At 48.0% G+C, this 24,215-nt stretch overlaps 2 protein-coding genes across 30 annotated transcripts in view; one reads left to right on the top strand and one right to left on the bottom strand.

The window, feature by feature from the left end:
* The window catches only part of SYNE2 (spectrin repeat containing nuclear envelope protein 2), a 331,838-nt gene extending 309,989 nt beyond the window's left edge, over window positions 1–21,849 (top strand). For 8 of the 11 annotated variants that reach the window (XM_019922908.3, XM_019922901.3, XM_073800386.1 and 5 more), the window contains 17 exons: window positions 608–770; window positions 6,321–6,508; window positions 7,019–7,169; window positions 7,517–7,699; window positions 8,988–9,125; window positions 10,128–10,322; window positions 10,845–11,127; window positions 11,635–11,703; window positions 12,602–12,741; window positions 14,573–14,687; window positions 15,640–15,842; window positions 16,819–17,019; window positions 17,986–18,114; window positions 19,294–19,485; window positions 20,248–20,331; window positions 20,846–20,895; window positions 21,179–21,849. In XM_019922908.3, the coding sequence (XP_019778467.2) occupies window positions 608–770; window positions 6,321–6,508; window positions 7,019–7,169; window positions 7,517–7,699; window positions 8,988–9,125; window positions 10,128–10,322; window positions 10,845–11,127; window positions 11,635–11,703; window positions 12,602–12,741; window positions 14,573–14,687; window positions 15,640–15,842; window positions 16,819–17,019; window positions 17,986–18,114; window positions 19,294–19,485; window positions 20,248–20,331; window positions 20,846–20,895; window positions 21,179–21,401 (2,707 nt within the window). In that variant the 3' untranslated portion in view covers window positions 21,402–21,849. Of the gene's footprint in view, window positions 1–607; window positions 771–6,320; window positions 6,509–7,018; window positions 7,170–7,516; window positions 7,700–8,987; window positions 9,126–10,127; window positions 10,323–10,844; window positions 11,128–11,634; window positions 11,704–12,601; window positions 12,742–14,572; window positions 14,688–15,639; window positions 15,843–16,818; window positions 17,020–17,985; window positions 18,115–19,293; window positions 19,486–20,247; window positions 20,332–20,845; window positions 20,896–21,178 lie in introns of those variants that run through there. The other 3 variants (XM_019922863.3, XM_019922876.3, XR_012329953.1) reach the window with 3 other exon arrangements.
* ESR2 (estrogen receptor 2) overlaps window positions 10,406–24,215 on the bottom strand; it is an 85,820-nt gene continuing 72,010 nt past the window's right edge. For 15 of the 19 annotated variants that reach the window (XM_073800407.1, XM_073800408.1, XM_073800389.1 and 12 more), the window contains 2 exons: window positions 13,796–20,477; window positions 10,406–11,501 (listed from right to left, as the gene is read on the bottom strand). The gene's annotated coding sequence lies outside the window, so the exon portion shown is untranslated. The remainder of the gene's footprint in view (window positions 11,502–13,795; window positions 20,478–24,215) is intronic. The other 4 variants (XM_073800391.1, XM_073800395.1, XM_073800397.1 and 1 more) reach the window with 4 other exon arrangements.

Here is a 24,215-nt window from a genome sequence, read left to right as displayed (position 1 = left end):
ATGTGTCCATCCCTCCCTTTTTGGCTGAGACAGGTGCCCTAGGATGGACTGGTTCCATGTGTACGTCACCCCCAGCCCCTCAGGCTGGACGTGGTGGGGTTTGGCACATGCTCTGTACTTGCTCAAGAAGAGGGTCCCATGAGAAGCATCGCAGGCCAGGTACCACCAGTGAGCCAGGTGTGTAACGTCTTTACCCATCAGGAAAGGTCCCTGGCTGCTGTGATCTTGGTGATACCCAAAACAGAAACTGGACAAGTCACACGTGGTGATCTTAACCTGGAAAGAAAGAAATGGCATCTCCTATCTCCTCTGGAGCCCCAGAAAGATGTTCTGGGTCTCAGGGGATCCCACCCTGAGAATGATAGGACTTCATACTTGCATGGGTAGATTATCTTTTAGTCCATTTGAAAATCAGCCGGAACAGCAATTCTGTAAATTGTCCCATATTGTGTAAAAACTCTGGCGACGTGAGCATTAGTCCCTGCTATAAAATCAGTAACCAGTGATGATTACTTTTTAACCTCCAGCAGGCTTATGGGTGCATTCTTCTCACCACTAAACATTGTGCTTTTGTTTTCCACCTCTTTTTTGCTGCAAATATGTTTAGGGTGAAGAAGCTGAAGGAGACCTTCGCTTTTATTCAGCAGTTAGACAAAAACATGAGCAACCTTCGCACCTGGTTGGCTCGGATCGAGTCTGAGCTTTCTAAGCCTGTGGTTTATGATGTCTGTGATGATCAAGAGATCCAGAAGAGGCTCGCTGAACAGCAGGTGGGGAAGTGAGAATGGGCTTTTGTCAGAGCCTAGGTGTTCACAGGGTCTGCTAATGCAAACCATCCCCGCACTGGCTGTGCATTTTAGTGGGTTCATATTTCGTAATACTGGTATGTTTTCTCCAGAGAAAGCTGACCGCCTGTCCATGCTCTTGGCGGTGTGAGGCATCCATCTCTTGAGTGCCCACCCCACCACCACCATTCATGTAGCTCTTTGTGAAATACTTTGAATAATGTTGAAGATGCAGACCTTAATCTTAGTGGTAAATAAGGTTTTTTTAATCTCTGTTTTTGTTACTATAGTTTTGGCAATGAATTGAAAGAAAAATAATTTTTCCATCCAAAGAAGGTTTTCATGGGACAACACGTGATGGGTCTGATAGAGCTTCAAGGAAAGGGGAGTGCTTGGGGGGGGGGGTGTGGAAGAAGGAGCATGTTTGGACCAATAGCTTAGGAAGCCTCTCCTGCAATGTTCTGTGCATTTCTGTCATCAGTTATATCCCCTCTTAGCCAACCCTGGAAATTCCACAATTTAAACACCACCGAATCCTGCCTCTAACCTGGCAGGTGCTTTTTGGTCTCACTGACTTGTCAAATCCACTCTCCTACCCTCCATAGGCTCACGTTTACATGCTTATTCTCATATGCAGTGCCTGAGCTTCTCTTTTTATATATATATATATATATATATATATATATATATATTTTTTTTTTTTTTTTTTTTTTTTTTTTTTTTTTTGCGGTACGTGGGCCTCTCACTGTTGCGGCCTCTCCCGTTGCGGAGCACAAGCTCCGGACGCGCAGGCTCAGTGGCCATGGCTCACGGGCCCAGCCGCTCCGTGGCATGTGGGATCTTCCCGGACCAGCCTGCATCGGCAGGTGGACTCTCAACCACTGTGCCACCAGGGAAGCCCCCTCTTTATTTTTAAAATAGCTAAGCTTATATTATTCTTTTAGTAGCTTTCCTTCACTTGTTTCTCTCAGCCCTGTGAGCAGATTCTGTTTTAACCATATGAGCAATATGGTCGCTACCAAGTTCACATCCTTGTATCTGTTTTCTTCATGTTTCCTTCAAAGCCTTGGTGTTTGTTGTCTGTCAACACACCGATTCACTCACATATCCCAGCTGCTTGGAGACAGAATTGGGGGGCTGAAACTTTTTCATCAGATTATCAAAGCCAGAAGGCCACCCCTTGATTATAAATTCTCTTGAGGTCAGGTCAGTCCTTCTCATGATAATAAGCAACATCTCATGCTACCACGAAATAGAGCTAAGTATTTGATAATACTCTAGACTTAGATCTTTATTTAATCCTATTACAATTACTGTTTGAATAATGCCTATTCTCTGATTTTCAAACTAGTATGATTTAGCAATGCTGCAAAGTAAAAATACTGGTTTTTCCACTTAGCCTCAGAAATTTAAGTATGTCTTTTTCACTGAGGTCATCTATATTCTGTCTTTGCTTTGTGGAGAAATGAATATTGATATAACTACCATGTTAATGGACACTGCAGAGATTTTAATGCCCTTATCAGTAAAGGGCTACTGAACATTATCAGCTGTATTTACAAGATTGATCCATTAGGTTGAATTTCTTGAATAGTCTCTTCATAGACAGGCCTTGCAAATAACCATTTACCCTGACTGGTGAGTCTTTTCAGGTAAATAGAACAAAAGCTGACAACATTTTTCCCTTTAGCCCGTGGCTAAATTTGGCAGGGGCTAATAACGTGTGTTAACATTTTATAAATCTGATGTGTGACAAAACATCATTAAATTGCAGGGAATTTATTCCCAAGAGTGTACAATTTGGAGCAGCTGCCATTCTCTTGGCCATGTGTGTTCCTGTACTGAAATGGTATATAATTTCAGTCTGGTTGATTTGAAGGTTTCCAATTTATAGAACGTAGAATCACCATCATGGAATTCTTATAAAAAAAAAATTATGGAGTTAGTATTCAGGACCACTTTGCTGTGAAGAAGTTGGATGTATTAATTTTCTATTGCCACTGTCGCAGATGACCACAGATCTAGCAGCTGAACACGAATTGATCATCTTATAGTTCTGGAGGTCAGAAATCTGACACAGGGCTGAGGTCAAGGTGTCAGCAGGGCTGCTTTCCTTTCTGGAGGCTCTAGGGGAGAATCCATTGCTTTGCCTTGAAGTCCTAGAGGCTGCCTGCCTTTCCTGGCCCATGGCCCCCTTCCGCCATCTTCAAAGCCAGCAACGGTGCATCTCTCTGAGCCTTTCTCCCTCTGCTTGACTCTTCTTGTACTTTTAAGGACCCTTGGGATTCCATTAGGCCCACCCACATAATCAGGATAATCTTCCTATCTTAAGGTCAGCTGATTGGCATGCTTAATTCTCCTTTGCCACGTAACCTAGTCTAGTCACGGGTTCTGGGGATAAGGACATGGTTCTGGGGATGCCAATATTCTGCCTACCACAGATGTCCTGAGGAAACCTGTAGTATTTTTATTAAAAAAAACAAAATTATAACTGAACCTAGACCTTAAATGCTCCACCAAAAACAGAAAATGTGTCACACAAAATAATTATTTATGGGCCATTTTTTAAAAACCTTGCCTGTGTTTCTGTCACTGATTTAAATATAATAAATTGCTTGACTGCTTCCAGAAATAAGACCCTTCTGCAAAAGCCCTCAGGCCCAGAAGTGATAAAGCGCCATGATGTCCCTGGACCCTCATTATAACGTCCTTGGGGGCCTGGTGCAGAAGGGGTCAGACCTTATAAAAGCCTTTTTTGCTTCTCTTCTTTATGTGAAACTCCTTAGGTAATAAGTGTTGTATTGTTATTCCTGTAGAATAGATCATCTTCAAAATGCAAAGGAAGTGGTGGCCACCTTGTGATGCGTTTAAACCGTGGACCACTTTCATTGAGTCTTCAGCATCTCTCTCCAGTTTTCTTTGGTTGCCTGGTTCCCAGGCATCCCAGGGGTGCCTGATGGTGGCTTGGGGGGTTCGTTACCCCCACACCCTATAGTTACCAGTAGTCCCCTCCCCAGTGGCCAAGTCAGCTTCATGCCAAAGCCCATCCACCGCCCAGGACCACCCTGCTGGACTTGCTTGACACCCCCAGCCCCTCCTACGGAGACACTCGAGCCACCACCTGGGTTCCCACAACACACGCCATGGTTTTCTGCCTTCTCAGCCTAGTTTTCCTTTTTTCCCCCCTGTATCTCATTTTTTCTAGTTCCTTTTGTGTTATTCTTCCTGGCTGCATTCTCTGCTCTGGTTTCCTGTTTCTCCCCATGTCCTCTCACTGATCCTCAACTTCCCTCAGCCCTTTCCCAGCTTCAGTGCTCTGTGTCACCTACTCAGGAGCAGAAAAACAAAGTAAACAGGCACTCATGTTTCCAGAACCGTTGGCAAAAGTCTTTCACATTGTTTTACGTTGTTTCTTAAGTCGGATTCGTCTCTGCGTTTGAACACTTTTGAAATCCAGTCATTGTGCAAACTCGGGCCTCAGTGGGTACTGGTGGTGGGATCATTTCAGTTGGCAAAATGTCACTTGTCCAGTACTTCAGTGGTTTGTGTTTTAAAATATGGTCCACTACTTTATTTTATATTTTACAAGACAACTAACTAGTTCATACTACAGTATCAGCAGGCCATTTTGTGGTGTATTAGAAGTTTGTTTTGGAAATTTTGAAAAACTCTGTACTCCTTTTTTAGCCAAGATGTTCATGGTCTTTTGTAAATTATCAGAGAGCTCATTTCTTGCCATCGTTTACCCTTTATATTAATCAGTTTTCTTTAGCTGTTTCATTCAATAAAAGCTGAGTAAAAAATGTAGCGTAACTGCAAAGAGGCTATTAAAATACATGGCATTCGTGTTTATCCATAGACTAGACTTTCTCAGTGCTTTTCAACCAGATCCTACCCAACCCTACCAGGTGAGGTCAGGGGCAGGTACCATTTTTCAATGATAATTGTCAATATTATTTAGCACCAGCGTTAGGATTCCTTATTTATTATTTTGGCAAAAAAAAGTTTAAAGGGTTGTTTATCAATATCTGTAAACTTTAGGAAAGCCTGTGGCAATTCTGTGAATGGGTAAGAATTCTTAAACCTGGAATTCTATTTAAACCTATTAATTATAAAGCTAGTCCACTGACCCCAAGATGACTGCCACCATTGCAGCATTTCAGACATTTGTCTTAGACTGACTGTAAAGCTTAAAAAAAAATCACCTGCACATCTCTCTTCATAGGACACACAGGGTGACAAACTGAAAAGCACATTTTCTTCTGAATATAACTTTGAGGTGCTCATTTTTCATCAGTTAGGATCTGTGTTGAGAACTGCTTGATTTAAAACTTGATTTGAGTGTTAGCATTTTATTCTTTCATTTCCACCTGGACACAGAATTATCCAAATGTGCATTTATCAGAAGAAAAGTAAGAAAACATTAGTCCTATCTAGCAATCCAGTCGTAATCTCCAAAATTGTTAAATATTGAGGTGACCTGGAATGAACTTCATGCTGCTTTTCTGTAGACAGTGGCAGCCACTGTTTATAAAATAATCCCTCCTGTAAAATGAACTATGCTGAATCCAGGGAACTTGTATAGTTAATAGCGGCTTATTTAACTTTGTCTATTTCACAATGTAGTTTGGGTACTAAGACGAGTGGTGTGGTCTCATGTCACTCATCACAGAATTTGGATATCAGGAGAGGCCTGGCTCATCCAGAATGACAAAACAAACAGGCACCTCACCTCGCCCTTCCCCCAGCCCTGCCCTTGTGTGTAGAAGGAACACTCCCTGGGTGATAACTGAAAATGCCATGTTTATACTTAAACAGGTTTTCCACTTTTTCCTATGACCGTGCATGTTTTTCTTGGTGACCCTTCGTTTTCCTGAATCAGTAGCACTCTCCCCATCATGGGACAAGATTCCAGAGACCCCGCCCCCTCCCCGAGCTACAGCCGTGACCGGACTCCATCAGCTGGAGGGCAGCGTCTCTACCCCTTGGGCCCGTGGAGCCAGGATAGGCTCCTGGGGAGGCTGTGGAGACCGTGCAGCTGCGAGCACAGTTTGGGGGGTGGAGGTGTATGAAGATAGTACAGAGGTCTTAGGAGATTTAAGAATTCTGTGACCCATAAAAGGTTAAGAGTTTCTGTTGCTGAAGTTTTAGGTCCTGTTGAAGATAAGTCAGTTTTCCAAGGAAGACCTCCCCAAAGCCAAGTCTAAATTGGAGGCCCTTGGGATCAGGTGGTATGGAGTAGATCACATGCCTCCCCAGAGTCTGGGGGGGCTGGGCTCTCAGGGAAGGGAATCCCCACTTCTCCTGCCCCCTCCCATAGTCAGTTCAACAGATCGATCCCATTGTTGCCCGCGGTTAGGCCTTGTGTCAGATACTGTCGCACAGGGGTTGCCCAAAGGTGAGAGAGACTCAGCCTGTGTTGCCAAGTTCCAGGTAGAAATGCACGCAGGACCGTGCTGGAAGAAGGGTCGGGGGGAACCTTCCCACTACCGCCACCAGCACCTCAACGTGCTTCCTACTCTCCCATCGTTGCAGGACCTGCAGCGAGACATAGAACAGCACAGTGCAGGGGTGGAGTCTGTGTTTAACATCTGCGACGTCCTCCTGCACGACTCCGATGCCTGTGCCAACGAGACTGAGTGCGACTCCGTCCAGCAGACCACCAGGAGCCTGGACAGGCGCTGGAGGAACATTTGCGCCATGTCCATGGAGCGGCGGATGAAGTAAGGACCAAGCTGCCCCTGGATGCCGACTGCGTGTTCCCGACTGACCTACGTAACAGTGACTGTGTTCTGTTAGCTTCACCGAGGGGCGTGCCAAGTATTGGCGGGGAAGGCTCAGTAGGTGTGGCCAGTCCTTATTAAGGGGATCATTCAAGGAGAATACAGGCAGGGTCATGTCTCTCCCCAGCCCTCCTGTGTCTTGGGGTGTAACGGCAGGTGGCCACTGTGCTGATGTGTCCCAGCTCTAAGTAGTGGAGGACGCCTGTCTCCTGTTGGGTGACCTCTGTGAAGCAGAAGCTCTGAGGGGCCTGGCGCTCCCAGAAGGGGGGTGTCCTGACCACAAAGTGATGTCTCCGGTTATTTCCTGGAAGGGGTAGCAGGGTCTCTCCCCCTAAATATTTAGTGCCAGTGCAAGGCGGGCTGGGACTGGGACCAGTCAGGGGAGAAAAAGCCACGTAAAAGCTCGGCTTGACGTGGATGGCTTGTACTGAGCTGCTTTCCTCCTGTTAGAATTGAGGAGACGTGGCGGCTTTGGCAGAAGTTTTTAGATGATTACTCCCGCTTCGAGGACTGGCTCAAGTCCGCCGAGAGGACAGCGGCCTGCCCGAATTCCTCCGAGGTGCTGTACACCGTTGCCAAAGAAGAGCTGAAGAGGTTTGAGGTAAAGGCCCTCCCCAGCCCAGTGGTCCTGATAACCAAGGATGCGGCGGGCTCGGGGCTGGCTTAAATGACTTCACATAAGTGGCAGGCTTCCCCACCTCTGGCTGCGGCCGCCCGGTCCCCAGCCCACCATCAGCTGCTCCAGCGGCTTTGTGGGGCATTACCGATTTATGCCAACCGCAGGCCGTGAACTTGAAAGTGTTCTTCAGTAGTGTCAGAAGAACGGGTGAAGCCAGCCCTCTGTGGCCATTCCGTTGGATGGACATTTGAGGCAGGTGGTCTGGGGCCTGGAAGGGGTGTCCCGGGGCCCTGCAGCTATGGCACTGACAGGGCCCCCCCGTGCCACAGGCCTTCCAGCGGCAGATTCACGAGAGGCTCACGCAGCTGGAGCTCATCAACAAGCAGTACCGGCGGCTGGCCCGCGAGAACCGCACCGACACGGCCAGCAAACTGAAGCAGATGGTGCACGAGGGCAACCAGCGCTGGGACAACCTCCAGAAGCGGGTCACAGCCATCCTGCGGCGACTCCGAGTAACCTCCTCTACGTCACCGGGTCATTTGTAGATATTGGGGAGGTGGAGGGGGTCGGATATGTGATGTCAGGCTTGTAACAAAGCAGCGGGTAGATTTCATTTGAGGCCTAAGCTGTCTTGACATTCTTCCAGTACAGCCTTCCCTTTTGTTTAAGCCCAAAGCTGCCAAAAAGCGTTCCTTTTTTTTTTTTTTAAAGTGAAGTTATTTGCCTCGGAATAGGCTTCTCAGGCAGAGCTTATTCAAGGGATTGTGTTACCAACACATCGCTTTTTTTCGACTCCTGTCACCCCTGAGGGTGTCACGTCAGCCCACACACTGCCCAGAGTCTGGGGCGCTGCCGTCACCGGGTCGGGCGAAGGTACCTCTTAGTCTGGGACGAGGCCCCCTTTGCCCATCTGCCCGCTTTTGTGTGTCCCGTTGGTTCTTGCACTGTGAGGGGACAGAGCCCCCTGCTCTGTATTAGGGGCTGGGGACAGTGACAGTTCTCCCAACCTCACAGCAGCTGTCTAACCTCAAATGATGGGTTTGATTCTGGGGTGTGAACCGTCACCTTAGATTTCTGTGATTCAGAAGACATCATATGTCAACCTTTGTGAGTCCAGGTGTAAAGTGACAGGACCGGTGTGGGTTGTGGCTACAGGAAGTAATTTTAATCCTTGCTTCCGTTCTTAAGGCAGAGCACTCTTGAAACCATTCTAAGAAGAGGAAAATCTGGGTTTTTTGTTTCACCCTCTCAGGAAGAAATGGGCTAGCTTTTCCGCAACCCCCTTGCATGAACTTCTTTATCTCCTGCTGACTGGATTTGACTGTGACCAGCCTAAGCCTTCACTGGGCCCTATGTTTGTTTGAGAATCAGCTGCCCATCTATGAGGTGGTAACCCAAGAGGCCTCGTTCATTGGAAGTGATAAATCTGGGTTTTCTGTTTTTGAAGAAATACATTCGGAATTATATCAGTGAAGGCAAATGGGGCACTAGTCCAGGCTCAACCCCGAGATCAATACTTTTCCATCCTGAAGCTACTAAATCCTTCTGTCAAGCAGAAGCTCCCACAGGAGGCTGACAGTTGAAAATAGGCAGGTGCCTAGCCTGGGCTTTGAGAGGGGCGTGTTCCTCAGAGGACAGACTGGGAAAATCACTGACTTAGACCAGACCCCAGGCTCCTGGCCGTGTGGGCCTCCGGGGGTACCCTGGGCTCCCTTTCCCCTCTTCTGAGAGTGACCTTGCTGTCTGCCTGAACTCCTGTTATGCCATCAACACAAACGTGATTTTTTCACCCTTTGGCAGCATTTCACCAACCAAAGGGAAGAATTCGAGGGGACCAGGGAGAGCATTCTGGTGTGGCTCACGGAGATGGACCTGCAGCTGACCAACGTGGAGCACTTCTCGGAGAGCGATGCCGACGACAAGATGCGCCAGCTGAACGTAAGGCCTGCTTCCTTAGCTCCTCCCCAAAGGGTGCACCTAGGCAGGGGAGAGCTGGCCAAGTACAGACTTCACCTGATACCCTGAGAGCAGGTTCCAGAAGTGTCAGAGCAGCCAGACTGCACCCACCTGTGTACTGCCAGGTTATCACAAGCAAGGATACTGTTCCTTACGGTCGAGGGGTATTGGAACGAGGCCCTTCATTCTCTTTGTCGTATGTAATCATCCAAGGGGAGAACGCTCTTGCGGTTCCAGACAGAACTTCATAAGGTGCTGTTTCTCCAGCACTTGAGTCTGAGTGCAACCTGTGGGCTGTAGCAGCAGGAAACTCTCTCTCAAGAGTGGGGTCAGGGCACTTCCCTCGTGGTCCAGTGGGTAAGACTCCACGCTCCCAATGCAGGGGGCCCGGGTTCGATCCCTGGTCAGGGAACTAGATCCCATATGCCGCAAGTAAGAGTTCACATGCCGCCAACTAACACCCGGTGCCGCCAAATGAATAAATAAATATTTTAGAAATAAATTAAAAAAATAAAAGACCTCTCATTTAAAAACAAGAGAAAAGAAAAGAGTGGGACCAGGAACAGGTATCTTCTCTCCCACTGTCACAAATGTCTGTACTACACTTTAATCGCACTACAATTCCCTCCTTGGCTAAATTTTATAAGAGGTTGAGAAATGGAAATTTGATTTGCCTTCCATGGTATAACGGCACCAATGAGCACTATTACTGTGTCAGCAGAAATGCCCAGTGGAGACTTACTATGGGAAATTTTCTGATTCTACCAAGTGTCAATAAGACAAGGTCTGTCCCTCACACCCAGTAACAGTAAAGGTTCATCCACGTCAGACCTTTAGAATCATTGTAACTGGAAAAGTCAGTGCCCAGAAGGGGGAAGGAAAAAATACGTGTGATCATTTTAAATTCTTAAATCTTTGGGGTCACTTAGTTGAAAACTGATGAAGCTTGAGTTTGAAATCCTTTCTTTCTCATATTCTAAATAGGGTTTCCAGCAGGAAATTACATTAAATACCAACAAGATCGATCAGCTCATCGTTTTTGGGGAGCAGCTCATTCAGAAGAGTGAGCCCCTGGACGCCGTGCTGATTGAGGATGAGTTGGAGGAGCTGCACCGCTATTGCCAGGAAGTGTTTGGCAGGGTCTCCCGATTCCACCGGAGGCTCACCTCCCACACGTCGGTAAGGGGCTGCGCCTCACGCGGGGCTGCTGGGCCACCCCAAGTGGATGTTTGACTCCACTTTTAAAGAATTGGGAAACTGTGCGTGGTTAACAATGATTTATTCTATGGTTTAAAAAAAAACAAAAACTATGTTTTTGTTTTGCTGAAGTATAGATAGATGCTGTACAATATTATATAAGTCACAGGTGTACAGTATAGTGATCCACAATATTTGAAGATTATACTCCATTTATAGTTATTATAAAATACTGGCTGTATTCCCTGTGTTGTACCATATATCCTTGTAGCTTGTTCTATCCCGAATAGTTTGTACCTCTTAGTCCCCCAACTCTATATTGCCCCCTCCCCAGTTCCCTCTCCCCACTGGTAACCTCTGGTTTGTTCTCTGTACCTGTGAGTCTGCTTTAAAAAGCTGAGTTGAAAAGTGCTCTTTCCACACTTACTAATATAGAGCCAGTACTTACTCAGAAGCCGCCAGTTCCCAGTGGTTAATTCTGAAAACTGGATACCCCCGTTCTAGGGCTTGGAAGATGAAAAGGAAGCCTCTGAGAATGAAACGGACGTGGAAGACCCCAGAGAGATCCAGGACGACTCTTGGCGTAAAAGAAGAGAGAGCGAGGAGCCCTCGTCCCCTCAGTCCCTTTGTCACCTGGTGCCCCCGGCGCCAGGGCCCGAGCGCTCCGGCTGTGAGACCCCTGTCAGCGTGGATTCCATCCCGCTGGAGTGGGATCACACAGGGGACGTGGGGGGCTCGTCCTCTCACGAAGAAGACGAGGAGGGCCCGTACTACAGCGCGCTGTCAGGTATGGCCCCGCACGGCTAGTCTTAGCACCTGAGCAACACGGCCAGCTCTCAGTGGTCAGAGTCCAGGCTGCGGCTGACCCAGACTTCCTGTGGCTTCCTGTGTCTGTCCTGCCCGCCTTTGACCTACCTGAGGGCTGGCTCCTTCCTATTCCTGGTGGAATGAAAGGGAAGGATAAACAAAGTCCACGTTGGGACAGGAAGGCTGTTTGCTGATGGCTCTTGATAGATGGGAGGCTCATCAGTGGCCTTTCAATGGAGTTTTTCAGAATATCAGTAGATTGAGCGTCTCTGTCCTTTCTACGCAGTTCCCCTCCCGCGCCGCTGTTTCGGACGGTCAGGAGTTAACTGAAAAGTTCCTTCTGGTTCTTTAAAGCTTTTTAATAAAACAGATAAAGGGTAGTCACTTTTCTCCTCCCAGGTGACAATGTTTCTACTGTTTTAACTTAATACTTGGGCATTCATCTACAGACGCCTGCAGTGAGGAAAATGACATTGTTCTTTTTCAGATGTAGAAATCCCTGAAAATCCTGAGGCATATCTTAAAATGACCACAAAAACTTTGAAAGCGTCTTCTGGTAGGCCCCTGCCCGTGCATGCGTCCCAACATGGCAGCGTCCTGTGGTGCACACTGCATCCTAAACCTCGCTCCCGTGTCATGTCTGACCTCTGCCTTCTGTGGACACCATGCGCCTTGGTCCTTGTGTCATGGTGTATTTGCACTGCCGTACTCACACATAGCTTCGTGCTCCATACAAAACCCTCCCAGGCCAGAGCAGTCTCCACGCCATCCCTCTCCTCCCCTTCAGGCCTGTGCAGAAGGGAATTTTTCAGGTGCCTTTTAAAATTTTTATTTTTCTCTCCATCTCACTCAAGCCCTTTGGCATGGGCCAAGCTTTCTTCATGGTGGCTTGGTTTAGAACTACTACCCTGCTTACGGTGATTTCCTGGGGAGAGGGTGGGAAGGTGGAGGGGGTGAGGGTACTGTTGCCTTTGCTGCAGGAGAAGACACCTCCCTCTCCTTGACTTGCAGCTCTGATCTTCATTCCCTGCCCCATCCCCACCTGCGGTGGTTGGGGAGAGCCACGAGCGGCCCTTCGGTCCCCTAGTCCATCCTGATGTTCACTCTTCCCTCACTCCTAAGAGGCCTTCAGTCCTCTTGGCCCCCAAACCCGGCCTTGCCACCAGTGCCCCCCACCGCTAGAGCCCCCGGCTCCAAAAGGCCACTCATCCTGCAGCAGATCACGTGTTTGTTGTGCTCCATCGTGAACCCATCTAGTGCAGGCCCAGTGCCGCCCAGTTGCATGAGTCTCATTTCATTCCCTTCTGGGACATACTGACATTTTGCAAACATGCATGCTTTGCAAGGAAAGCTGCAGAACTCATGTTATACTGTAACCTGATGCCATGTTTTCTGTGTAACTAAATGTGAATGCTTCGGTTGGAGGGAATGGACTTGCTCTTTTTCTGTTTCAGGTAAATCCATTTCTGAAGGCCACTCGTGGCACGTTCCCGACAGCCCTCCCTGCCGCAAGCGTCGCTACAAGCAAGTGGGAGGTGACAGGAGTGTCCAGCCCATCCCCTCCGATTCCAGCACCCCTTATAAACCAGCCTACGTAAGTCTTGACCCCACTGAGAGCACAACCCAAGTGCATGAGTAATAGTTAAAATATTTAAAGGGAGAGAGCTTTGGGTGTATGCTGTGTGTGCTCACTCCCCAGGCATATTTTGGGTTGGTTTTCCCGTGGTGACATACTTCATGAGAACTCTGGCATAACTGACTAGACTTAGAGATAGCTGTCCGGCCAGACACCATCTTGGAGTGTTGATGCGCTATGACAGGGATTATCACTGTTGAGTCAGTCATTGTGCAAACAGCAGAGAAACAAAGTGCTGGCCTTCCTGCGCTGCTCCTGCGCTCCCAGACCTTTGATATGTTTACCTTGCCTACACATCCTATTCAGAAAATTGTGACTTCCTGTTCAGAAAGGTTTGACAGTGTGCAGTGGTAGACCTGGGTTTGATTCCCTGCCCTACCAGTAAATGGCTCTAGGACCATAAACACTTTACCTTGCCTCTGTAAGCCTTCCTCACCTGAGGATAAACCTACCTGACATAATTGTTGTTAGGATTAATATGTATGAAGGTATAAAGAAGGCCCTCGAAGTGGTCACCATTATTGTTATTGTTGTTGTCACTACTGTATATGGTTTGTCGTTGTTGTTAAACCAGTGACTGTTCCCTCTTAGTTGCACTTTCCTCAAGCAACATGAGCCCTTGCCACGCTCTGGCTACGCGGCTGTTGCGGGCCAGCCTGCGGAGGATTTAACGTTGGCCCCAAATCATTCTCAGTACAGAGAATTCGTGACGAGCAAGTTGAAATTAAGACGTCTCGCACATTTTTAGTGTCACCGCTTAGAGAAACCAGAAGTGATGTGAACGTCACTAGATCAGTTGTCAGAGTGCCCTCTGTGTGGAGGAGTGGATGTTGCTAGATAGTTGGAGAAGGTTCTGCCTAAACACGGTCAGACCCCAATCATTTGATAATGTGTTGCCCGTGCCCAACTCGGAAACTCTTCCTCTTAGCAAGCAGCTATCATTTTTAATCTGTCCCTCTGTGGTGCCGAGTAAGACCCGACAGCCCCGGAGAGAGAGCCCCCAGCACCTCACCTTTGCTTTGCATCCAGGACCATGTGGTTTGGCCTCTTCCGGTAACTATGCTTGTGTTCCTTGCCTGGCCACCTTCAAAAGCTCACCCTTTGTGTCTGTGTGTCTGCAACCTCCAATCTGAAGGATTTTTGGTTTTTTCTTTTCATTCCACACAAATAGGCCATATGGACACAATCCAAAAAACACGAGTTTTCTAAAAAAAAGATACATTTATTTTTGGAAAGTCCTCAGATAACAGCCCAGGCAGCTCTGTGATAACATAAGAGTCAATATGTACAGTGAGAGATAAATGCTTGGTAATGAATGACCCTAGGAGGCGGGTTTGTGCTGTTTCCGATTCCCGGTGATAATGCTGCCAACCAGCTCTACAGAGTGACTGGGAGGGATAACTAAAATTTTGTAAAATACTGTGCAAATGTAAAAGTGCTACCACAATGACAGTCTGGTAAGCTCAGCGATTGTTTTTAAGCCTTTTTGCATGGTTGGATTGAGGAGTGTTAGGAAGCCTCAAATTAAATCAGGCCATTTTATTCCCAAGATTGACATCTTACCTGCTTACCCCTCCCCCTGCGCCTTTGCTGAAGCTTTATTTCTGCCATCAGCTCTGCTGCTTATAAATGCTACCCATACACTAAAGTGCCTCTGTATTACAAGCAAGTTACCCTTCAAAGGAAAGGGTTCCTATATCTTCATTTCTTACCTGTTAATATGAACCAAGACATTCTTCAGACGCCTTTAAAATGTATAGATGGTAACATAAAAATTGTCTCATTCTAGGTAAAGCTGCTGTTGTCTCCAGGGACTGAAGGTGGCAAAGAAGATCCCAGAGTCCTGACTGGCGGCCCACAGCAGGAAGACGAGGGCCTGGCTGCTCTCACCGGGCAGCAGTCAGGTACAGTTAAATTGGGCCGTTGTTATGAGGCAGAGACTGTGTTTTGAGTTAGTTGGACATTTACTTTAAGGCACTGCTCAACAGAACATTGATTAGGAATTGACCAACTACATAATTCACCAAAACTGCTGAACTTGGCCTATAGCAGCCAATGTTATTTTAGAATCAGCTGACTTGTATTTATGAACAAGTTCCTGTTTGTTATTTATTCTCTAAATATTGACAAAATGAGCCTCATGATAAAGGGTCTGTTTTTACCTGCATGACTTCGCTTGTATGTGACGATCAGACATGAAGATGATGATCAAAGAGTTGTGTCAGGTGTCTCCTCGAGAGACCAGAAAAGTCGTGACTCAACTGAGCCTAAAGTCAAGTTCATAGCATCGACCTGATCATTCATGGACAGAGGGGAGAGTGGGGAGAGTGCTTTATTTTTTTTTTTTTTTTTTTTGCGGTACGCGGGCCTCTCTCTGTTGTGGCCTCTCCTGCCACAGAGCACAGGCTCTGGATGCACAGGCTCAGCGGCCATGGCTCACGGGCCCAGCCGCTCCGCGGCATGTGGGATCTTCCCAGACCGGGGCACGAACCCGTGTCCCCTGCATCGGCAGGTGGACTCCCAACCACTGCGCCACCAGGGAAGACCGAGAGTGCCTTAAATACAGCATGAACTGGAGTGCTGAACCTGGGACCACAGTGCATCTTGGCAACATGTTGGGCCTCCTAGCAGCTCCCTACTTCATCCTGGCCTGTGTGGGAGTGCAGCAGCACAGGCCTTGAACCAGAGCGAGGGAAATGTGCTGTTCCACACTTGGGGGAAGTGATAACCCCCAAACCCCAAGGCTCCTGCAAGGAGCATCCCCTGCAGGTTTTATCACTGTGACGCTGAATTAGTTGGAAGCAGAGAAATCTGTTTGCATTATTGCTTCTTTTTATTGGCGGCTTTTTATTCCAGGTGCCTTTGATAGATGGGAGTTGATCCAAGCGCAAGAACTTCACAGTAAACTCAGAATAAAACAAAACTTGCAGCAGCTGAACTCTGATATCAGCGACATCACCACGTGGCTGGAAAAAACTGAAGCAGAGCTGGAAACATTAAAGCTGGCAAAGCCTCCCTCTGGTATGCAGGAAATGGAACTCCGAGTGAAGAGGCTGAAGGTGAGTGAGGGCGTGGAGGGGAAGAGGACCTCAGAACGCATGTGCACATCAGATCCTCTGCCTGCTGCGTCAGGGGCGGCTCGCACACGCTGTGTGGTTAGTAGCCTCTCGCACTTCATTTCTGTAACTAGCAAGGAAGCAGGTGAAGATTTGTATTTTCATTCAGAGGAGCATCTCCAGATGATCCCAAAGCCCAGAGCAGTGCTGGGGAGTTGTGGCTCCCATCTGACTGCTGAGGGATCCCTGGACTCTTGTGGGACCACCCCCGTGGCCATGGACAGGCAGCCTAAAAACACCCTTCCAAACTGTACGCAGGCACGACGGGGGGTGGCGTGCTGAGGGTGAGGAGGAGGACAGCGCACCTACCGGCCGATTCTGTGGCCTGAGCGGTTCCTCTGCTACGCAGTTGGGAGCTGTCACCCACACAGCCAGGGAGCAGGGGAGGGGCAGTTTGAGCCCTGCACTTTGGGGGTGCTCTGAACATGAGCCTGGGCTCCCAAGAAGACCCAGGATATGAGCTTTGGGGTATCCAGGCAGTCTTCACACTCGCACCATTGTTTTACTTTGTGCACTGATATATCAGGGGTTACCACTCATCCTAAGGAATAACACTTGTGCGATACTCCGGGGCGAATGCAGGATAACTATGTGTGCTTTATGTAGAAGACTTTTAATCTGACCCAGAAATGTTATTAAGCCAGACAGAGGCCAGCAGGGTCTATTCATGCCTGCGGTGTAGTTGGTCCACCGGGAGACGGGCCTCGTCTCTCAGCCCAGTCATCTGGCCAGCCAAGTCGTGACCTCGTAAGGCAGCTCCCTTACCTGAGGCTTCCCAGCCAGTGACAGGCGACGTTGCTCTTGTATGCCGGGCCACGGCTTAGAGAAGTGTTTGGAAGATCCGTTCCCCACTGAAGTTCAAAATGAACCCCACATCACTGTTTAGAGTGCCTGACCCAGTCTTTTCCCTCTGCGGTAGGAGATACTAAAAGCCTTTGACACCTACAAGGCCTTAGTGGTTTCTGTCAACGTGAGCAGCAAGGAATTTCTGCAAACTGAGAGCACCGACTCCGAAGAGCTCCAAGATAGAGTCGGCCAGCTGCGGCTGCGCTGGGACGCGGCCCAGGGTGCGGTGGAGAGCTGGAGAGAGGGCTTACGGCTGTCGCTCATGCAGTGCCAGGTACGGCGACTCAGCACCCAGCCGGTGCCCGAGGTCCAGTCCCGAGCACAGCCAGGCCCACGTGGGTGGGAGAAGAGATATGTTTATCATCTTCAGGCTGCTTTCGCGCAGCCAAATATGGTTTGTGTTAGGAAGCATGCGCTTTCCCATTTGTTTCCAAAGCGGCCCACCTGCTGCCTCAGAGACCCAACGCTTGCCCCGCATTTCCCACTGTGTTGCCCAGACCCACCCGTACTGTAAGGGTTCCAGCAAGCGTTCCAGTAGGTTGGAAGTGTCACACTAACATGGCCCTGTGTCTGTCCTTTTGCCAGGAACACTGGATAGCAGTGTTAAGAGACCTGGCCCTAGAACAAGGCGCAGTTTAACACAGCTCTGTAGTTTTAGTAGCCGTGTGACTGTGGGGAAGACACTGCACCTTCTAGACCTCAGTTTTCTCATCTGGAAAATGGGAACAATTCCAGGGCCTACCTCACAGCGTTCTCTTTAGGACTAGATGCATATAACCTTGACCCAGCACTGCCCACACAATAAATGCCCAACAGGTGAGCTCTGACCCCATCCTAGGAAACAGGAGCCCACCAGCAACCACATGCAGCACTGTCTTTGGGCCATAGTCTGTCCTGCTGGGGTGTCTCCCTTGACCAGTGACTCCAGCAGATGTGTTGAATAATTCGTGTGCTCTTCCTAGTAATATCAGGTGGGGTGTTCCGAAGCCCCACCTTTCTGCCAGCACTTTTAGTGTGGCAGAATTCAGTGTGCCTCCTGGGACAGGGCCGAGTGCTCTCCTGCCCTGCTTCCCCTCATTTGGGGGCCCTGGCGTTTAGTTTAAATCTGGCCCTTGTATTCACTGGAGAAGGACCAGCAGAGCAAATGACGATGATGGATAAGCAATGGCACGCTGCTTCCCAGCACACCTGCCTTCACAGTCTACGAAAGGGACATGCTCTGACGTCTGCTGTTTTTTAGGACTTTCACCAGCTGAGTCAAAGCCTGTTGCTGTGGTTAGCGAGCGCCGAGAGCCGGAGGCAGGAGGCTCGTGTCACTGACCCAGAGGCAGACCCCCGGCCCCTCCTGGCATGTCAGGAGGAGCTCCTGGTAAGTCTAGGGGCCCTGCACTACCACTGGCCTCTTCAGGAGGTCAGTGCTTAGGTGGCCTCGCCTGGCGCTTCTGGAAACAACGCCCACGTGGTGTTCTGCCCTCGTGTTCTGGTTGGTGTCTACTGAGCATCCCTGCGCTGTTCTGAAGCGGGGTGAGTGCAGGGACGAAAAGTCGTGGCCCAGAGCAGGAAGTCGTCAAGACTCTCAGGAACCGATGATGGAGGCGGTTGGCAGGATCCTGAGAAACTGAAGGCCCTTTGAAGTATTTTGCCCTTGTGAACACAGCTCATTTGGGAGGAAACACGGTGTTCAGTCACCTGGCCGTCATGATGAGCTGTATGAGTTTTCCATAGCCACGTACAGAGTCTTTCTTCTGGGAGGGTAGCTGTGTTTTCATATTTTTATTTCACCAGCAAGCCAAGGTGAGACCCATATATTCTCACTTGCACTCAAGGTGACATTTTTATCCATATATTTGTATGTGGTTTAGTTTTAAACATTTTAAATTTAATCAAAACACTGGTCATTGCTTAAAAAATATGTTTTGGGTCTAAAATCTTCATAAAGCCCCCGTGTCCAGAGCAGCTCTAATAGAGCTTTCTGCATGATGGAAATGTTCCACAGCTGCACTGTCCAGTGTGACAGCTCCCAGCCATGGCAGCACCCAAGCACTGGACATGTGGCTGCTGTGACTAAAACTGAGCTTTTAACCACGTTCAGTAGCCACACGTTGCCCAGCGGCTGCCACGTTAGCCATCCAGCAAGACCGCACAGGCAGATTCACTTGATTCCTCACACTTCTCAGTGGTTCGCGTAAGCTGCACTTTCTCAACTTGTCCACTTTAGACTTTCCCTCAACTTCCTGCCGTCGCGGATGAGGGCCTGGTCTTCCCACACCAGCCCCCTCACTCCTTTCCTCTTAACTTCTCCGGCATCGCTATTGTCTTTAGAATGAGAAGGAATAAAATAAAATTTAAAATAGGGGTAGAGTGTAACCAACTTGCTATCTAAGTGATGCCAGGCTCGAGGACAGGCAGGCAGGTAGAAGAAGGTGGTTCTGAGTTGGGTACCAGCCACCACTCATCCTGGAACTTCCCTGGCACGGAGAAAGCTTCTTCCGGCCACACTAGCTTCCCTTTCGGTAAGCAACTGTTTGACACACGTTTTTATTTTTAGCAACTGGAAAAGGAGCTAGTGGAGCGTCAACCTCAAGTGAACTCCTTACAAGAGATTTCCAGCAGCCTGCTTATCAAGGGGCACAGAGAAGACTACATTGAGGCTGAAGAGAAAGTCCATGTTATTGAGAAGAAACTCAAACAGCTGCTTGAGCAAGTGTCCCAAGACTTAGTGTCCTTGCAGCAAAGCCAGGTGAGTCCCCTTGTAGCTTCTAAATATAAAAATGTATGCAAATGGGAAAGCAGTGTGGCAGCCCTGCTTGGGGAGGGAGGTCACAAGCACGTGGCAGCGGTCACAGAGGAGTCGTGCCCCTTTGTGCTGTGTGGCCCTAACAAGTTACCAAAGCTCTTCAAAGCCGCTTTGTCATCTGTAAGAGGGAGGCAGCAACGGAACCCATCAGTGTGGCTGGGGGTACGGAAAACAAGCCGGGTCCCTCCGTCGTTTCTGCCTTCATGCCTTCACTGTTCTCACGTGATGGTTTCTGGTCCTCTCCCTGTCCTGGTCACTCTCCTCTGACCACTGTCTCATTTGTGTACCTTCTCTTAAAATGTGATCCAGCTCAGAACAAATGGACTCGCCAGACGTAGGGCAGGCCCTCCCCTCCATCCCAGAGTATATATCTTTCCTTTCGTGCAGCCCAGACTATGCGGCCACGTGATTACATCACCCACCACAAGCTCACTGTCCAGCTGTTTCTGTCCCCCTCCTCCTGTGTGCTCTGGGTCTTTAATGCAAGTGGCTGGCCTCACCTTGTTTCCATCCCCTGTCATCTGAGTAAGGCCCTGTTAGAGGGAGGAGTGAGCGCACCAGAAGAGCCCCTCCTTTTAGCAGGATCACAGTGGGGAAGGGATGAGCGGTGCAACGAAGAACCTGCAGGAACCATGTTTTTGTGCTCTTGAGACTATTCAGAGCCTTCTGTTTCCCCGAACTGAACTCTTGGGGTGTGGATTTCAGAACCCAGACTCACCTCTGCCCAGCTTGGATGAAGTAGACCCCGGAGAGCCTCTAGCAGCACCTGTACCAGCTCCCCAAGCCAAGGTGAGAGCCCCCTTCTGCCAGGCGAACGACACTGGTTACTCTTGAAAGTTATTGAGCTGACAGGGACTTGGGCCTCCAAGGCCCCATCCAGTATTTCATGATAGCACAGATTTCTGCTTCAACCTGCTGGTCAGTAGAGCGGCTTACTCCAAAGATTTAAAAAAAAACAAACAAACAAACTTTTAAAGACCTAATGGAAAGGCTGTCTTGTGCTCAGTACTCTTCCCTGGTGGGATTGTGCTGGCTGTGGAAGCTGGGAGCCCTTCTGGCATTGCTGAAGGGGCTTCCTGATCTCTCCGTGGCAGCAGGTCAACAGGCTGGAACGTGAAACTCTCCCTAGTTTAACTGAATTATTTCTTACTTCAGAGAGTGTAATCTCAAATGTATTACTCTAGGCTCAAAAGCTTGGCAGGAAGACAACCTAAGAAAGATGTATAACTTAAGAAGGAGGAACGTTTTATCATTGACAGGACTAAACTATCTTCAGTTTACTAATTGGATTATTTTTATCTAGCAGTTCAGAGCAGAGATAACTACGAAAGACAAGAACAAGACAGCCAGCAGGTAAACAGCATTACAACACTAGCAATGGGTTCCCTGTCCCACACTCCTCTCCCCTCAGCAGGCTTGCCAGTGCCACTCTTAAGGTCTTTGGAAAAATTGGTTTTCTTGTTTTCTTCCATTTGGAAGGGGCTGGGCTTCCCTTCCAAAGCTGAATCCCAGCCGTGGGCCCCATTTTAATCTCAGGTCCTGATGATTGTCTTTACGCAAGCAGGGGGGTCAGGTCACGGGAGTGGGGTTTGCCTCCGGAACCTCCCGATCAGCTCTCGACCTCCTCTGTTGCCAGGGTGCCCAGCCCCGCTGGCCCTGAAAGCTCACGGCCCCAGCGCTCCTTCCTCTGGCGGGTGATCAGGGCGGCGCTGCCCCTCCAGCTGCTTCTGCTGCTGCTGCTGCTCCTGGCCTGCCTGCTGCCCTCCTCCGAAGAGGACTACAGCTGCACTCAGGCCAACAACTTTGCCAGGTCCTTTTACCCCATGCTGCGGTACACCAATGGGCCACCCCCCACCTAGAGGCCAGCCCGGCCGCAGCACCACACCCACCAGCCTCTTTGCGCAGTGCCGGACTCACAGCCCCAGACCAATCCGTGGGGGACTCTGAGCATTGGTCCAGGGACCACCTGCTGCGGACACCTCCCTCGGCGTGACCGGAGAGAGCTCTCTCAGGACCCAGGGCAGCTTTCAAATGATCTTCCCCCAGGGCAGGGAACCTGGGTGGCCATCACCCCGGGCAGTTTGGCAAAACTTAGTTGACTGGTTTCGGGATCTCTGGAAACCGCAGTTTCCTGAAGAGCCAAGCACTTTGTGAATTCTGATTTGTCAAACCACATTATTAAAATGTAGTCAGTATGGTCAGTGAACAGTAGTGTTCATCACATAATACGTATTACAGAAACAAGCAAGCAGATTCCGCCTCAGAAATGGTTCAGAAACTCACACGCACCCTTGGCTGATTGATTGATTGAAACAATCATATTTAAAATATTTAGCATTAATTTTACTTCAATCAGCAGCAACCTTGGAGCTACAGGTTATAAAACCAAAATGTTCTGCTCAGTACTTAGGTCTGCTCTTTTATATTGCTTTAAATTTTTAAAGAAATTATATTGCATGGATGTGGTTATTTGTGCATATTTTTTAACAATGCAGAATCTGTATGAATAATGTAAACTTTGATTTTTTTTTAAAAAATCAGATTTTAGCTTGAGCTTTTTGACTAATGTACAGTAAATGCCAAACAAACTACAGACTTGATAGGGACATTTTTGTAAGTTAATTTTATAAGACTTTTCACATTTAAAGTGGTGCTTCAGGTTTTGTTTAACTGTTTGGCCACGGGTGGGTGGGGGGGTTGGTCCAGAGACTTGAAGCTGTTTGTGGTATGTACAACTCAGATGTTTCTCATTAAAAGAAAACAAAAAAGCCATACTTTTGTCTTTCTTACTAGATTATATTACAAAGCAGTTAAACGTTATGTGTAATCGTCCATGGACCAAAAATTATTTTTTAAATATCTGAGGGGATTTACGGGTTTTACAGATTTTGAGCTAAGCTTTATATTCTACTTATTTATCTTTGTACAGAATAACTTATGAGATCTAGAAACCCACACCTGTATAGGAGGTGATTACCCCATGCAGTGAGCCTCCAATGCTGTAGGGGGCGATGAGGGCAGCACAGTGTGGAAGGTGGACGTGAAAGGATCGTTTCACCCAGATTTTTGTATTCCCAGCTCCCTCCAGGGTGAATTAACACATAGTGTTTAACAAACATTACAGACAAAGCCATCTGCTTTCCATTTCCAGCACCACTGTCTATTTCCCACCCAAACAAAGAGTGTGATTAGAAGTTACTGATCCAAATGGAACAGAATTGAGAGCCCAGAAATAAACCCACACACCTATGGTCAATTAATCTTCAACAAAGGAGGCAAGAATATGTAATGGGAAAAAGACAGTCTCCTCTTCAGCGAGTGGTGCTGGGAAAGCTAGACAGCCACATGTAAATCAATGAAGTTAGAACACACCTTCTCACCATGCACAAAAATAAACTCAAAATGGCTTAAAGACTTAAACATAAGACAGGACACCATAAAGCTCCTAGAAGCGATCATAGGCAAAACAGTCTCTGACATAAATCTTACCAGTGTTTTCTTACGTCAGTCTCCCAAGGCAATAGAAGTAAAAACAAATGGGACCTAGTCAAACTTACAGGCTTTTGCACAGCAAAGGGAACCATAAACAAAACAAAAAGACAACCTACAGAATGGGAGAAAATATTTGCAAACGATGAGACCGACAAGGGCTTAATTTCCAAATATACAACAGCTCATACAGCTCAACAGCAAAAAACAAACAACCCAATCAAAAAATGGGCAGAAGACCTAAATAGACATTTCTCCAAAGAAGAAATACAGATGGCCAAGAAATACAGATGGCCAACATAAAAAGATGCTCAACGTCGCTAATTATTAGAGAAATGCAAATCAGAACAACAGTGAGCTACCACCTCACCCTAGTCGGAATGGCCATCATTAAAAAGTCTACAAATAACAAATGTTGGAGAGGGTGTGGAGAAAAGCGGACCCTCCTACACTGTTGGTGGGAATATAAGTTGGTGCAGCCACTGTGTAAAACAGTATGGAGGTTCCTCAGAAAACTAAAAATAGCATTGCCATATGACCCTGCAATCCCACTCCTGGGCATATATCCAGAGAAGACTATAATTCAAAAAGATACATGCACCCCTATGTTCATAGCAGCACTCTTCACAACAACCAAGACATGGAAACAACCTAAATGTCCATTGACAGATGAATGGATAAAGAAGATGTGGTACATACATACAATGGAATACTACTCAGCCATAAAAAAGAATGAAATATGCCATTTGCAGCAACATGGATGCAACTAGAGATTATCACAATAAATGAAGTAGTAAGTCAGAAAGAGAAAGACGAATACCATATATCGCTTATATGTGGAATCTAAAATATGACACAGGGACTTCCCTAGTGGTCCAGTGGTTAAGACTATGTGCTCCTAATGTAGGGGGCCCGGGGGCAATCCCTGATCAGGGAACTAGCTCCCACATGCCGCAACTAAGAGCCCGCATGCCGTAACTAAAGATCCCACATGCCACAACTAAAAATCCTGCATGCCTCAACTAAAGATCTTGTGTGCCACAACTAAGACCCAGCGCAGCCAAATAAATATTTTTTGAAAAATAAAATATGACACAAATGAACCTATCTATGAAACAGAAACAGAATCACGGATGTAGAGAACAGATGTGGTTGCCAAGGGGGAGGGAGTGGAGGAGGGATGG

This window comes from Tursiops truncatus, chromosome 2 (assembly GCF_011762595.2).
Source record: "Tursiops truncatus isolate mTurTru1 chromosome 2, mTurTru1.mat.Y, whole genome shotgun sequence".
Taxonomy (NCBI): domain Eukaryota; kingdom Metazoa; phylum Chordata; class Mammalia; order Artiodactyla; family Delphinidae; genus Tursiops; species Tursiops truncatus.
Note: the sequence above shows the minus strand (reverse complement) of the source record. Positions and strands in the feature narration are given on the sequence as shown.